Source organism: Astatotilapia calliptera, chromosome 5 (genome assembly GCF_964374335.1).
Source record: "Astatotilapia calliptera chromosome 5, fAstCal68.1, whole genome shotgun sequence".
NCBI lineage: Eukaryota > Metazoa > Chordata > Actinopteri > Cichliformes > Cichlidae > Astatotilapia > Astatotilapia calliptera.
Genome location: NC_137426.1, coordinates 38,045,982 through 38,062,265, shown reverse-complemented (window position 1 = coordinate 38,062,265; position 16,284 = coordinate 38,045,982). Strand labels below are relative to the sequence as shown.

General features: G+C 40.6%; 1 protein-coding gene across 2 annotated transcripts in view; it reads left to right on the top strand.

Moving 5' to 3' along the window:
- Nucleotides 1-16,284, top strand: part of LOC113023072 (receptor-type tyrosine-protein phosphatase gamma-like) — a 358,096-nt gene that overhangs the window by 202,047 nt on the left and 139,765 nt on the right. For both annotated transcript variants that reach the window (XM_080301449.1, XM_080301450.1), the window contains exon 3: nt 13,323-13,505. In XM_080301449.1, coding sequence (XP_080157575.1) covers nt 13,323-13,505 — 183 coding nt within the window. The remainder of the gene's footprint in view (nt 1-13,322; nt 13,506-16,284) is intronic.

Genomic DNA, 16,284 nt, shown 5'->3' with positions numbered 1-16,284 from the left:
GCGTGAGCGCCTGTAGCCACACGAAAAACTCCCACTTGAAGCGGACGAGGCTTGGAAACAGGCGGGGACTTACGGCAGCTCTTGGGACCTCCGAGAGCTAGCCGAGTCCCGTGGAAAATCCGCTCATAGTCGGGGGCGCGCCACGGCTTCCAGCGGAGCTCCTCCTCCAGCTGGGCGAAGGCTGCCTCCCGACGCTCGTAGAGCTCGCGGTCTGCTGAGTCCATACTGGTCAGGTCGTACTGTCACGGTCTGGCTAGGGCAGACCGTATGTTGCAGGGAAGGACTCAAGCGCAGACCGAAATGAGATGTGAATAACAAAACAAGCCGTTTATTAAGGCAAGAAACGAGGGTACAAAATAATAGGGAATCGATGAAAACTAAACAATGACCTAAACTGGGTGAACTAAAACAAAACATAGAAAACTCTAAACATAACAAACTGACAGGGATACCTGGAGCGGAGTCATAGGAAACAACGGACGAATACAACGGGTGAATACAACGGACGACCTGACAAAGAATGGCTGAGAGCACACAGACTAAATGGACACAGGAGGATAATGAGGGAAGTGGCAGCACCTGGGGAACCCAGCTGACACATGAACATAATTACGTCACAGGGGGAGAGTAACTGAACATGATGAACACAGACACACCAGACCTCTTCACAATAAAACAGGAAACACAGTGAGATATAGACATGACAACCTGAACTGACAACATAAGCCACAGACATGAAATACATGAAAAGCAGGGGAGACTTAACATAGTGGAAACACGAGGGGAAAATAACTAGAAACACCTAGGCATGATTATGATGAACTTAGGAAACCTGAAGGCTACATAAACTAAACACAAAACGCTGGGTCAGCAGACCCAGGATCATGACATTAAGTGCATAGTAATTACATAAATTGCAAAAAAGTGCAATAAACTACAAAAAAATTTTAAATCGTTTTTGTTTTTTTAATATATATTTCTAGTTAGAGAATTTTAAGAGGCTTATCCCTCAAAACTGTAAATACAAAAAAGTTGCACAAAATAGTTTCCCACCACAGGAAATTTATTTTGAGTGTCTTCATAGTTTTTTTTTTTTTAAATACACCAATTCTTATATACTGCAGGAAAAACGAAAATAAATATTATGATGCAAATTTGCAAAAAGCAGCATATGCATCAAAATAAACTATTTCCAGCAGTGCAATATGAGTCCTAAGCATCGCAGAAACGACACAGAAAGTCATAAAGTCAAACATAACTTTTAAAAAACACCAGTATAGGCTCATGAGGCCCTGATGGTAAAAAACGACATTTTCGCGAAAATGACGTCACTTCCGGTTTCAGGCAGGTCATGGCTGACGTCTATTCCAACATAGGAAGTGTTACAAGCAGCTGATCGGATCGGCAAAGTGTGTTTCTGGAATATTGTTTTTGTTGCTGCAAGTGCTTTTTATGCAGTTTTTGCAAAGCTATATGTGGAAGGAAACCGTGACCGAGGACAAGCTGATGGCATAAGATGTAAGTACAACTCCTCTGGTTTCATATGCAAAAAAAATTATTGCGCTAGCTTACGTGGTTGCAGTGCTACCGGGATTTAAAAGTAGTTGCGCAAAACGGAGCGTGCCCGCTCTGACCCGTTTTAAAGGGTTAAGGCCAGTTTGGGCGGTTTCCCACCATAATCCTGTGATGAGCTCGTTTGGACAACATATCAAAGGTGTACAACATCGCCTCCACCGATGACATTTGGCAAATCTCACTTGTCAATAAGTGGATTTAGTTGTTCAGTTCTTATCTATTGTTTACTACATTAAGACTCTTCACTCAAACTGTTAGCCCATGGGTTCATACTAGAGACTAGATCTATGTAAATTCATCCACACATATGTGCGATACACTGACAGTCATTAACCTTCTCAGGTTTCTGCGCTCACTGAATGAAGCCACTTTGCACTCGTCAGCATAGTTTTGTTCTTCCCCATATGAACTATTTAAGGTACGTAACACCTTAATTTTTTTTATTGCAAACGGTTTGCATGTTTTTTTTAAGTAACGATAACTAATTGGATTTTACGGTGTAGGGTAAAGGACGCTATTAAAGTCATCTCCTACTTTGATGTTGTAATTGTTATGATTAGGCAAAGTAGTGAACAGCTTAGTGAAAAAAATCCTCATTATCCCAACATGGAGCACTTAGAACAACACTGTTGAGGCGACTGTTGTTGTATTTGGCGCTGTGTAAATAAATTGAATTGAATCATTGAGCGTATACTGATTGTAAAATAAAAGGAGTTGAGAACAAGTGACCCCAAACGATTACATAACACCTTGCTGGATCTGAAATTCTTTCCTCTGACTGAAAAGTCACATCTTTTTGTAGCAGCACCCCTGGCTTTAGCAGTAAAATTTGAATAGAAAACCTCACCAACCTGCTTTTGTTTGAGTAAAAAAGTGATACTGTGATTTTTGCTTTATCTGTCTATATTCAACATTCACTACCATTCACCCAAAACAAAGGGGGGACCTCCTAAACACTTAGCTTCTCCTTGAACTATATGGTGAACATGAGTGAATGAACTAAAAACACAAAAGTTGCTTATGGAGTGAAACACACTCCACACATCCTTATATCAAATGTCCCAAATCTTCAGAGAGACCATCATCCGCTGGAGCTTGAGTTGCTTTCTTATTTGGCTTGCCCATGTCAACGGGTAAGGCTACGTGGTGTAGGAATATATTTAAAATTAGTTTCTGAACAATTCTGAAAGAGCGCTCCTGGTTTGCGGCGTACTCCGCAATTCCTCAAACTATAAGCTGATGTCACCATAATTCACAGGTTTGTCGGTTTGCTTCTTATAGCAAATGCCATTAAATTGATGTTATTGTTTGTGTGAGATCTGTCATACTGAAGAACAAAGCCACTGATGGGAAATCTGATGGCAGCTTTGTACATTTATAATTAAACACATTTTAACAAGCTCTCCAACACCACTGGCTGAAATACAGCCCCAAACCACAATAGAGCCTCCAGGATGTTTTACAGATGGCTGTAGACCTCTGTCCTGACCTCCTCTGTACATCCTGCAAATTTGAACCACTAATTTTAAGCACTAATTCTAATTTGGCCTAAAATCTTACCCAAACTGAAATAAATGCATAAACATTGGGCATTTACATGCCACATTTCTTATGGTATCTTTGGCACTTTTAAGAGGCTAAATTCAGAAATGAAAAGAGAGACAAAGTCCAAAGAAAAGTTAAAGTATTGCTGCTGTAAATACTGTTCGAGGGCAGAAAGAAGCCATTTCAAATTGTTTATGTCATGTACAGTGGTCCCTCGTTTATCGCGGGAGTTACGTTCTAAAAATAGTCCCACGTGTGGGACTAATAAAGGTTATCTTATCTTATAACCTGCCATAGGTGAAATCCGCAAAGTAGCCAACTTTATTTTTTACAATTATTACAGATGTTTTAAGGCTGTAAAACCCCTCGAACACTCGTGTATTTAATGCACCTCAAACGCCGATCTTTCTTCCAGATAATGAGCAAATAAAACACTTAATGAATAATGCTAAAAAGTTAAATCATTTTCATTCAATAATAATCATTTAAACTGACTGATTCTTATATAGTGAATTTCTGCTCTATAAAAATCATTTATACTACTTTATCCTCATTCTCACAAACATTTTTGCTTTCTATCAACATTCACACTCGGATGAACACATCAGGATTTGGCATTGTGCCCAAGGATATTTTGGCATGCAGACTGTATCAGCCAGCAATCAAAGCACAGATGACCTCTTCTACTTTCTGAGCTAGATCCAGCACATTTACACTTCATCACTTCACAAACAGTAATTTATGATTTACTTAGCCTGAGAAAAAGATCCAAAGTAAATGTGATAATAGTTGCAAGTTTATCCTTATTTGTAACTGGAGGATGTGGAATGTTCCACTGACGCCAGTTGGATACAGACCGGTGTTTTATTTCGTTTTGCAGAGAGTCCCATAATAAGACCAAAGCATATGTGCTGTACTGTGTTAATGTACAGCAGCATTAAGCTTGACGAAAACGGCTGCCAGGATTACAGTTTTTTACAGATGCTAGGACACATTTCCCAATACTTAGGTCACTTTTGCAAAACTCCTCACACAGTGAGCACAACAGAAGTCTATGTGGGCTAAACTGAGGATCAGTTATCATTGTTTTGGCACAAAATGCATTCAATGACTACATCTCTCAAATTTCATGAATTATTTTCTCACTCAGACACAACAACTGCCAAAAATCTTTGTACGTACAGGACATTTTGCATGTGCTTACATACTGTTTTCAAAAATGTTAAACTTATGGTCAAAACAATAACACAATGCAAAACTTGAAAAGACAGCAAAATCCAACAGCAATATTTCATTGAAACATATTTTAAATCTAAAAATGCAGTTTAACCAGCCACAGCTGATTCTCATTGTAGATGAACATCTGCACAGGTGTTACTCCTTCAATTGTTCAACTCCTTCAATTCTGGCAGCCAGAAGATTCTTTCCTAGGTGTGTTGCCCTGGATGACATAAGATGTGATGTGGATGAGAACCTGTGGCCAAATGGAGAAGACCGAGTAGATTAGCATTACTATTGTATGTGTATCAGTGGATGGTGTGTATACAAATTCTTGTATTTTGGGATTTCTTAGTGCAAAAAACTAAAAATACATAAACAAATATTAACGAATTCTGCATGATGTCTGATTCATTCCAGTAACATATATTGAAATTATAAACAGAGATGTGTCCTTGTTTCACACAAGAAAACACTGTGTCATGCTACATGTTGTTAGTGTTTTTTAGGTCATTGTTTTGTGGGTGACAAAGTGTGTTTGTCGGCTGTCAACCTTTGCTAGTGTTCTGGAAGAATGAGTTTATTTGAGACCTGAATAAAGTGTTTTGGTAGTTGTAGTGCATTTTGAATGTGAAATGAACTGCTTTGCCAAGCTGACGGTCAGTTAGGAGAATTGTGTGAAGAGTTTTGCAAAAGTGACCTAAGTATTGAGAAATGTGTCCTAGCGGCTGTAAAAACTGTAACTTTTGGAGTGAAACTGTGGAACAGTTTACATGTGGACCTACAGCAATGTTCACCTGTTATTCAGTTTTAAAAGAACTTTTTGAAACTTGCTTTTGGAAGAATATTATGAAGTTATGCTAATTTATATCTGAATTATAGCCGTCATGGTATCTATACTTTCTCCTCTCTTTTTTTAGTTTTTGTGGGGCAAGTTTATACAATAATAACATAGTAAATCAACAGTGTTGAGCATTTGGTTGGGACCAATAAAGATGTATATATTACTTCTTATTGCATTTTGGACTTAATGACTGAGTGTTTATCTTATGTTATATAGACTTTGTTTGTCTTGTCTGACCACATGTGTATGTGTATGTTTTGGGTTCATCCTCATATATTATTACAGGACAGGTGTTTGAAGCACTCTATGAGTCATAAAGATCTAAACACTAAAAAATGTTTTCCTTTGCATGTCTTTTGATGTCTTAATTTAAAAAAAAAAAAATCCTTAAAAACGTATATATTGCAATATATATTTCTGACATTAGTATCAGAAAAAACAAAAACACCCCCTGCAGGGCTAACAATCAGAGCTTTGGGAAACAGCACCTCCCACATGTGATCAGGAATTATTTATGAACTTTAATGACGAGCATGTGTTACTCTTCCCTGAGGCACTGGGGCTTTTCTTTTTGTCGCTCTGTAAACAGTTTGAAATGGCTGCAAATAACTTTGTTTGCAAAACTTGTACATATGATTTTAAAATTGACAATTTATATTTGCATTGAAAGTTATGAAATATGATTCATTAAACATGTTTGTGGTTGTTACGGTGAAAATATCACTTTTTCTACTCTGATTTTATGTTTTTTGTCTGATTTCAGATCAATTGTGTTAATACAGTATATCAAAATGAAAACATGACTGTAAATTCAGACACGTGAGGTTGTGCTGAAAAGAATGAGACCAAACAAAGTAAATAGTTTTTAAAGGTGAAATGTGGAGGAAACATCAAATGGCCAATTATACCCTGGAACCCAGAGGGTTAAACTTTTTTTTAAAGTAACACAATAGTTACTTTTCAAGTAATTAATTACTTTTAGAATCTTGCAACTCAATTACTAATTCAGTTACTTTTTTGAAGAAGTAACTAGTAACTATAATTAATTACTTTTTCAAAGTTACTTGCCCAACACTGGTCATTTTTGGCGAAGGGGATCACCTATGAAATGATAAAACATGATTATGACCCTCAATGTCTTGATTCTGAAGGTGCGGGCCCAAATTTAAACACCTATGAGTTGTCTTTGCTGTCCTCCATGTGTGGTCGGTCTCTGGCCATTTGCCTCAATTGTGCATGCTCCAGTTTTCAATTCCTCTGGCATGCTATGCAGTTCTTTTTGGATTGCATGGTCAGACATGCTATATAAGGAGATACTTTTCAGGCTAGGTTTTTTCTTAGAAGGAATGGCCATCCTGTCAGCTATTTGTCACAGGCCCACAGAGAAGTGATTTCACACCACGTCCCATGTCCGACTGACCCCGTCAGTCAGCATGCCGCTAACCATTAATCCCACTTTAATGTCCAACTGAGCGTGAAGGAATTTGGAAAACAAAATTCTCCTTGAGAGGATGATGGCAGCCTTCAACCTCCACCACTGACACACACACACACACACACACACACACACACACACACACACACACACACACACACACACACACACAGAAGGGAAAGACAAGTGACAGAAAAAGTCACACTTAGTGTCTTTTCTCTCCTTTTTTCTTTCCCTCTCCTCCTGTTGGCCATCATTTCCCCTTTCCTATCTCCCGCTCCTGTCTGTTTCAATTGTAATAACTTAAAAGTAAAAATACATAAATACATAATGAAGATCGAACAAACTATGGCAATCAAGTGGACTAGTTGGGAAAAGCCGTAATGATCCACTTGTGAAAGTAAATCTGTTGGGCATTCTGCTTGGCCTTCAGACAATAATTCTGATTGCTACAGTGTCAGACAGGACAGGTAAAAAAAAAGGCACACTTCCACTAAGATGTTGTTTCCACCACACCCCTTCACCTCCCACCACAGAGCCAGACATGAACAAATCTTCTCTATGGTTTTCCTCTTGTCCTCCTGTCAGCCAGCTGCATATTCAGCATCTTCTTGTCCAATATAATATCCACTATCCTTCCTCTGCACTTGTCCAAACCATCTTAGCATTGTCTCGCTAACTTTCCCTCCAAGCTGCTCAATGTAAGCTGTCCCTGTGATATAATCATTTATAATCTGTCTAACCCTCACCACACCACCTTCACTTTTTTCATATCTATTCTTAAGAACACTAATTTGCTGCAAATTCTTTCCAGTTCGATCTCTCTGTATAGCGACTCAGTGCAGGTCATTTTCTTCTTTCTTTGTGTCCCCCCAGAAACACTCTCTACCACTTCATCCAAGTCACTCAGAAATCCTCTTTGTCCTCTCACTGATATCCACCCTGTGGGGCATACGCACTGACAACATTCAACCATCGCCAGTCATAGTCCCGACATTCGAACCTCTCCAGACTCTGGGCCGATTTTTTGTCCCAGTCCAGCCCTGGGTGTATCCATATAAATGGCCCACCCTGTACTCATGACTCATGGACTTCAAAGTCTTTTTCAGCCGCTCCATCAGCCAGAGGGTGGTAGGTGCTGGTCCGAACAGATTTAATGTCTGGTTGGTAATTTGTAGAGAGAGATATGAACGATGTGCCCTGGATTATAAGGCACTGGATTATAAGGCACTGGATTATAAGGTGCATTAAGCGAAACCAAACAGTCAAATATGTCAAACTTTACTCAACTCATACTTCTTGCTTCCTCCACTTCTGTACCAATGGTTCATTAATGTTGAATTCTCTCCAGCTGCTCTATTCCCATGTTGTTGCAGTATGTGAATGACTAACCTCGTATTGTGGATGGATTATCTCAGTTTTTCTCCTGCCTGAAGTTTGGTCTGTTTACAGCATCCTGCCATCCGATTGCATTTGTCCTTAACCATCGGGAACCCTCATGTTAACTTTCATCGAGTGGAAAAAGTTAGCGTTCATCCTTCAGCTTCACTGTGTTTATCAGATTCAGAACACTTTATTTATCCCCAAGGGGCATTTAAGAGACTGACTTTGCCGACCGTACACAAACATCACATTGGGGAAACAGGTCAGGCTGGGTAGCTGGCCGGTCAGCCGCACAAGCATGGAACGACCCGGAACCGAACAACAATGGAAAATGCACAACATGAGGAAAGACGAGGAGAAAAAAACGAACTCCCCCCAGACTGAGCTCCAACAGCTATGTTATGCTAACATAGCTGTGTCGCTAGCGATCACATAGCACATCATTATATGCTAGCTAGCCCAACTTCAGTAACCCTACAAACGTCACTGCTGTTTAGTTTCCTGTCTTCATTTATGTTGGAAGTGATAGCAGAGCTGTACGTTTTAATTTTTTCATAAATCTCTCCGTCAGAACATGCAATATCATGCTTAGGTGGAAACTAGCAAGCTAACTCTCTGCTAACTTCTAACTCTGTTATATTTAATAAATTCTGTTTTCGTGGATGCCTGGATGTTAAACTTAATTGTTACACCTGGTAAAGCACTAACACTCATCATTTTATTGAAGATGAAATAATTTAGAGAGTTCTTAACTCTCAGTGATGCCGCAGTGTTTGTCTGACTTTGGGAGCTGAAGTGGAGTTTGGACCCAGATCACTCCACGAGGTTCCTGACTACGGTAGCCGTAATGCTCCAACAATCCATCAATCGGTGCGGCTTCGTAGCTTACCAAAGTCATACTTAACCATTTATTGACAGATTTTTGAGTGGCGTGTACCACATAAAATCGGTTCGAGGTCAGTAAGCACAACAGGAATGCATACATATTCATACACTTTTGATTTTTGAGAAAATTTAAGGATTTTAGGTGCACCTTATAGTGCGTAAAATACGGTACAATGTCATATTATCTATGTTACAGATAATCGTAGCATGTTATGTAAAAGATGTTTCTATATCTGCGATTACCACAACTAGATGACTGGAACTGAAACTGTGAACAGGGAAAGAGACTGTGTGAACTGGAAAGAAGAGACTGTAGTCCTTTGTGGACACTACAAAGTCTCACATAATTTGATCTTTATGTCAGGTAGTCAGTAACCCATGAGATGGCAGATAATTACATATATTTCCGGTAGCAGCTACTAGATTATGTCAAATGCTCTTAAGAAATCAAAGGAAGTGATCTTCACTGTACAGCTTTTATCTAAATGGGAGTATGTGGCGCAGACTTCACTTGAAGGTAGTGATGGTGTGTGGAAGCCAAAAACTGTGGTGGATATAAATTTGTGGAACCAGCACCCCAATGCAGGGTGTGTGGATCCTATGAGTCTAACCCAGCAGGCAGAGCAGAGCTTGGATAGATGGGTGAGGGGACTGGTTTTAACAGCCTCTGGTGTCTGGAGGTCCACCCTGCGTATCTCAGTTTTTCCCCTTTACTGTTTCACAAAGGGTTAAAAGGGAATGGGCACAATTTAGAATTTATTTGCAGGATATTTTCTTAAAGCAACTTAGTAGGCAAAAGTGGAAAAGTGGAATCAAATAATGATAATCACAAAGTAATAATCTAATCACCTGAATTATACTTGTATAATTAACAGCTAATGCTGACCTTGTTCTGATCTTTGGTAGAAAGCAGGTTGGAGGTAAGAATGAGCACAACCAGATCTGATGATGCACTTTTCCCTTCTGATTCTTTAATCTAACACGTCAGAAATGAGCAGAGAAAAAAACAAAAAATGCAAACAGAATTTGCAGGTTCACATTTGCCTCTGAACCTGCAGTGGGAACTCATTGTTGCTGACATACAATCATTCAAGCCACACCTTATTATCTCCTCTCTAACTGACTTTTTTAAATCCATGACTTAAAACAGGGTTTAAACTTTAAAATTATTTAATGACATTTTCTTCTTTTCTATGTTATACTTAATTTGTCAATAATTCCATCACATATGAATGTTCAGTCAAATATGAATATACTATACTTGTATGTTAATAATGTTTTATTCAGCTCATGCAATTCACTGAAGTCAAGGAAAACTGGGTGTGGCAATTGTGCAGACAAGCGATGCACTGAAAATGGAACAGCTTTACACTCTCTCCTTAGTGGGAAAACTACTGTCTTCAAAACTACAATGTGCAGAGACTACACAGTGTGCATTTTACTTTGCCACACTGAACAGGCAGTGAAAAATATTATTTCATTGCAAAAGTTGGAATTTTAAAGTAGAAGGAAGATCTAGGGCAACATTAACTAACCAGCACACAGCATTCATTTGATGTTAAAAAACTGAATGTACTAAGTAAAGGAGTGTCATTTGGTGGCTTGCCTTGTGCATATGTATTTTTAAAACCTTTACTTTCAGGAGAAGAATTAAATTAGTCACGCAAATGTGAATTACGCCGTCTGCACTAAACTGCCACAGTACCACAGACTGTCCAAAATCTAATGCTGAGAAAAAATATGTCTTATGCCTTGTGGTGGTAGTGATAGTTGCTACTAAGAGTTATCAGAAGTTATCAGAACGATCACATAATTGGCACTTTGCATTGATGGCTCAAAGCCTCAGTGCCTCTTCATTCAGTTCTCATGCTGAGTGTTTAGAAGTGAGCCCCACCTTTTGTTCCTCAATAACACCGGGATTTTCACTTTGACAGGAATTAATTGAAATGAGCTTCTTTTTCTCAAGCCACTTTTTTTTCTCAGCAGTGCGCACACAGCGAGCAACCTCTAACAAATATTTATCTCTATTGCACCATTTTTGCCTGAGCTTACACTGGATTGTTTATTTAGTTTGTAGGCCTGCACCATTCTCTCTCTTCTGGATTATTGAGCCACTAATTCACAGTTCAGAGTTCAGGTGTACATTTAACACATTTTTGTGAAAAACTCTAAATATGTCAGCGGTTGCAATGCAGTTATAATTAACATTTATATGATCTGTGCAACTTTGCTTATCATGTCAATGGTTTTCATGACTGGTGGGCTGTTACGTCGCAATGAATTATGGGACGGCATTTTCTCCTATCCTTTCATAAAGGATGGTTCAGTGTATCCTATGCTAAAGGAAGCAATGATGCTCCTTTCCTTAATCTTTGGAGAATTTTCACAGCTCATATTACTGCCCCCACACAGATATGTCTGGCTGATGTCTCTCAGTTAGAAACCCTCCTAAACAAAGTGAACTATTGGAATGCACCCCAAGTCTTTAAGTAAACATTGAGATGTTAAAGCTGGGCCCTGTGAGATTTCAGTCCTGGCCTTTGTAGTTATGTTGTGGTTGAAAAAAGGAGTCAGCAGTGCAAAACCAGATATAGAGGTCAATATCATATGTATTATTTCACGAAACAGAATTTGTGAATATAACCTGCCCTCAAATAATGACATTTTGAAATCTTCCGAAATCCTCATGAACAAAAAGGGTTTGTATTTCAGCAGCTTCCTCTGATTGGTGCTCAGGGTAGCTGACAGTGAGCATTGCCCAGTTGTGGAATGTTTGATAGTGATTCACATAATTTAGCAGTGCTTCCTGTCAGCTGGTTTCAGAGAGGTCTGAAATGCCCTTTTGCTCTGATATACACTACCAGTCATAAGTTTGCATACACCTTTTTTTTTAATGGTTTTTCTTCATTTTTACAACTTTCTACATTGTAGATACAAACTGAAGACATCAAATGTATGAAGCCAGATATGTGGAATTATGTGGCAAACAATAAATTGATAAATAACTAATTTTAGAATCCTAAAAAGTAGCCACCCTATGTTTTGTTGACACTGCTGCAAACCCTCGGCCTTCCCTCAATGAGCTTCATGGTGTAGTCACGTGAAATGGTTTAACTTCACCGGTGTGCATGTCAGGGTTTATTTCTGGAATTTCTCTTCTTCATGGGGTTGGGACCATCATTTGTGTTGTGCGGAAGTCAGGTTGGTACACAGCTGACAGCCCTACTTGACAAATGTTAGAATTCATATTATGGCAAGAACCAATCAGCTAAGTAAAGAGAAACAACAGTCCATCATTACTTTAAGAACTGAAGGTCAGTCAGTCCGGAAAATTTCTAAAACTTGTCCCCAAAGTGCAAAAACCATCAAGCACTACGTCAAAACTGTCTCACATGAGGACCGCCCCAGGAAAGGAAGACCAAGAGTCACCTCTGCTGCTGAGGATAACTTCATCTGAGACACCAGCTGAGACACATTAACAGCACCTCAGATCAGAACCCAGATAAATGCCACGTAGAGTTCAAGTAGCAGACACATCTCTACATCAACTGTTCAGAGGAGACTGTGAATCAGGCCTTTATGGTCAAACAGCTGCTAAGAAACCACAACTAAGAAAAGCAACAAGCAGAAGAGATTTGTTTGGGCCAAGAAACACAAGGAGTGGACATTAGACCAGTGGAAATCTCGGCTTTGGTCTGATAAGTCCAAATCTGAGATCTTTGGCTCCTCCCACCATTTCTTTGTGCAGAAATGGTGAACAATGATCTCCACATGCATGGTTCCCACTGTGAAGCAGGGAGGAGGAGGTGTGATGGTGTGGGGGGGCTTTGCCGGGGAGACTGTTGGGGATTATTCAAAACTGAAGGCACACTGAACCAACCTGGTTATTACAGCATCCTGCAGCGACATACCATCCCATCCGGTTTGGGTTTAGTTGGACCATCATTTAATTATTAATAGGACAATGACCACCAAACACACCTCCAGGCTGTGCCAGATGGCCTGGCCTCCAAAGTCACCTGACCTAAACTCAGTCAAGATGGTTTGGGATGAGATGGACCACAGAGTGAAGGCAAAAGGGTCAACAAGTGTTCAGCATCTCTGGGAACTCCTTCAAGACTGTTGAAAAAACAGGAGCTCATGAGCTCATTGAGAGAATGCCAAGAGCAGTAATTAAAGCAAAGGGTGGATTTTTGAAGAATCTAAAATATAAAACATGTTTTGAGTTATTGACACTTTTTTGTTTACTACATAATTCCATATGTGTTCATTCATGGTTTTGACACCTTTAGTAAGAACCTACAATATACATCGTCATGAAAATAGAGAAAAAACATTAAATTAGGGGATGTGTTGAAACTTTTGACTATATCTCAGTTTTGCATTCACATTTTTTTTCAAGTGATGAGATGCTGTTGTATTTCTTATTTTCCCCAGGTATGTATGGGCCAGATGAGGGCTGGGCATCTGCCTACCCACAATGTGGAGAGAGAAACCAGTCACCAATCAATATTGTGGATAAGGATACCAAAATATCCAGAGAATATCAGGAGCTGACACTGGAGGGTTTTAACATAGAATCTTCAAATAAGACATCTATGAAGAACACTGGCAAAACAGGTAAACATAACACATGTTCTGTTTGTCCTTTTGTTGAAGTTTCTTTTTTTGTTCTTGATTTATGCTTCCCTTTACAACAACAATCTTTGTCTTTAGGAGGGGAGATCATTTCTATACCTTGGCGTATCTTGTCTGACATTGTACGGGCATGAATTCTCACATTAACATTGACTTTAGCTGGGCAAGCTGAGAGGCCTGCAGCTTTTTCAGGTGGTTTGTTCGGCACTGTAGCAATCAGAATTATTTTCTGAAGGCCAAGAAAAATGCCCAGTGGATTTATTTTTTCAAGTGGATTATTACGGCTTTGCCATGTCCACTTAAATGATCTTTATGATTATTACTTAATTCATTTATTTTTAACTTTTAAGATATTACAAATGGAACAGACATGACTGGGGGATAGGAAAGGTAAAGATGTAGAATAGAAAAGTTCAAGAAAAGGAGAGGGGAAGAAAAATAGAGGGGAAGAGGGACAGAGAGAAAAGACAAAAAAAATCTGCTGGATCACCTGCTGGAAGAAAAAAAAAGCAAAAAGAGAACAACCACAAGAGAAACCACAGCAAGAACCTAGATAAGTGTAAGTGACCAATAGATATTGAATGTTAATGAGCAGCGCGCAAGACCGACAATGCATGACGTGCTTTGACGCAGCAGCCAAGGAAGATACAGTATGTGTCTGTGCACACCTGTGTGCATGAGCGCGCTTGTATTCAAAAGGTCTGTGAAGGTTCTCAGTCATCCAGGTCATCGTAGTCAAAGGAGCTTGCAAAGAAAAGCGTCTGGACTTCTTTAAGTTGCTTGACTCTCTGACTCTCTTTAAGTTGCTTGACTCACCAACTCTCTGCCATCTATAATCCAGTTTTGAGTTCCCTTCCCAGACGCCTTAACGCCCACTCACATCCTGGGCCATCTGACCTCAGGAATTCGCATGATAAGGTGGGGCCAGGTTTCACAATGAACACACCCGAAACTCTGGCTGATTGGGACCCACACCCAGTTTCACACCTTGTCTCAGGCGATTAGAGGATCATCAGGGGGTCCTTTTGTCCCTCTGTGGGGGGTTACTCCCACTAGGTTTATATCTGGGACTCTCCACCATTTGACCTTAGAACTGAAGAAGCTTCTCGGATGAGAGGTGAAACGTCTTCAAGCAACTTAAAGAAGTCCAGACGCTTTTCTTTGCAAGCTCCTTTGTATTCAAAAGGTTTCTCCACTATCTGATAGTGGGTGTGGGGAGCCATAGCCCTGCCCCCCAGGACATCAAGCAGGCATGGAGGAGATCCAGGCCCCAAATATCTTGAGGCCCCCCAATGCACGAGAGCCCAAGGAGGACAATCATGCAACCCACCTAGAAAGAGCTTAGGATAGTCCCAGACAGGGGGTCATGCAGCAGCCACATTGCAGAAGCTACAGGGGGCTGTGACGATGTGCCTGCAGGATCTGCCGGCAGCCAGCTGTGTCAGAGTGGACCTAGACCTGGGCCTGAAGGGCAGTTCAGAGTTCAGGTGTACATTTAACACATTTTTGTGAAAAACTCTAAATATGTCAGCAGGTTGATAAATGCAGTTATAATTAACATTTATATGATCTGTGCAACTTTGCTTATCATGTCGATGGTTTTCATGACTAGTGGGCTGTTATGAGGGCCCAGGCCCCACCAAGCAGCCACCGGGAGTGAGCTAGTATGTATCTGAGCCCCCAGCCCTGGATACCGAGAACCACCAATGCACTGACAGCTGAGGGCATCAGCCACTGGCAGGGAGTGTGGTGGTGGGAGATAGATCCCTACACCAGGGGGGCCTCAGATGTTCCCAGAGAGGTGGAGTCTAAGACCCGACCTGACACATACACACAGACAAACAGGCACACACAGACACAAACATGCATTCCCACCCTCATGCACACATATACAAATACTCAGCACTTGCCCACCGTGGAGACACACAGAACAGCAGCAGGGAGGCCCAGCATCCCAGACCCCGACCAGACGGCCAACTCCTCCTCCCAAACAGAAAACGGGGGGGAAGAACCCATACCTCTCTCCGCCCACTCATATGTGTTGCTGTGTGCTGTTCTAAAGTGCATTTAAAACACGGGAGGGGCATGGTGTTTTCTGCAAGAAAGCAGCAGGTGTCAGCATGGCCCCTCCCGAGAACCCGCTGTTAAGTCTATTTGTTGAATGTTTGTCATTATGCTTCTTAAATTTGTAAGGTCTGAGTTCAGTCTATAGGATCAAGACATTCCTCTCTGTGCTGGGGGAGGTTTTATGCAGAAACATCCTATCTGAAAGATCTGTTTCTTGTGATGTTGCTTCCTGCTTTTGTGATCCTTTTGGTGAGCAGGAAGTCATGCACACAGAGACACATGCACACAGAGAGACACACATTCTCACACACTCACTCAAACACACACACACATTCTTACCTGCATACACACACACACACACACACACACACACACACACACACACACACACACACACACACATACAGTGCCTTGTCTTTGTAACCGGGGGGGTTTACGAGGGGAGGTACTAGTGTATTGTGTGAACTGTTTTCCCAATAAAAGGCAGCAACCATCAGGAGCTGGCCCCATTTGGGTTTAGCCTCATCCTGCCTGTCACACAGCACTAACCCTGACACCACTTGTGAATGTGAAAATAAATGGTAAGTGGTCTGTATTTGTATAGCGCTTTACTTGGTCCTAAGGACCCCAAAGCGCTTTAAACTATACACAATCATCCACCCATTCACACACTGGTGATGGCAAGCTACAGTGT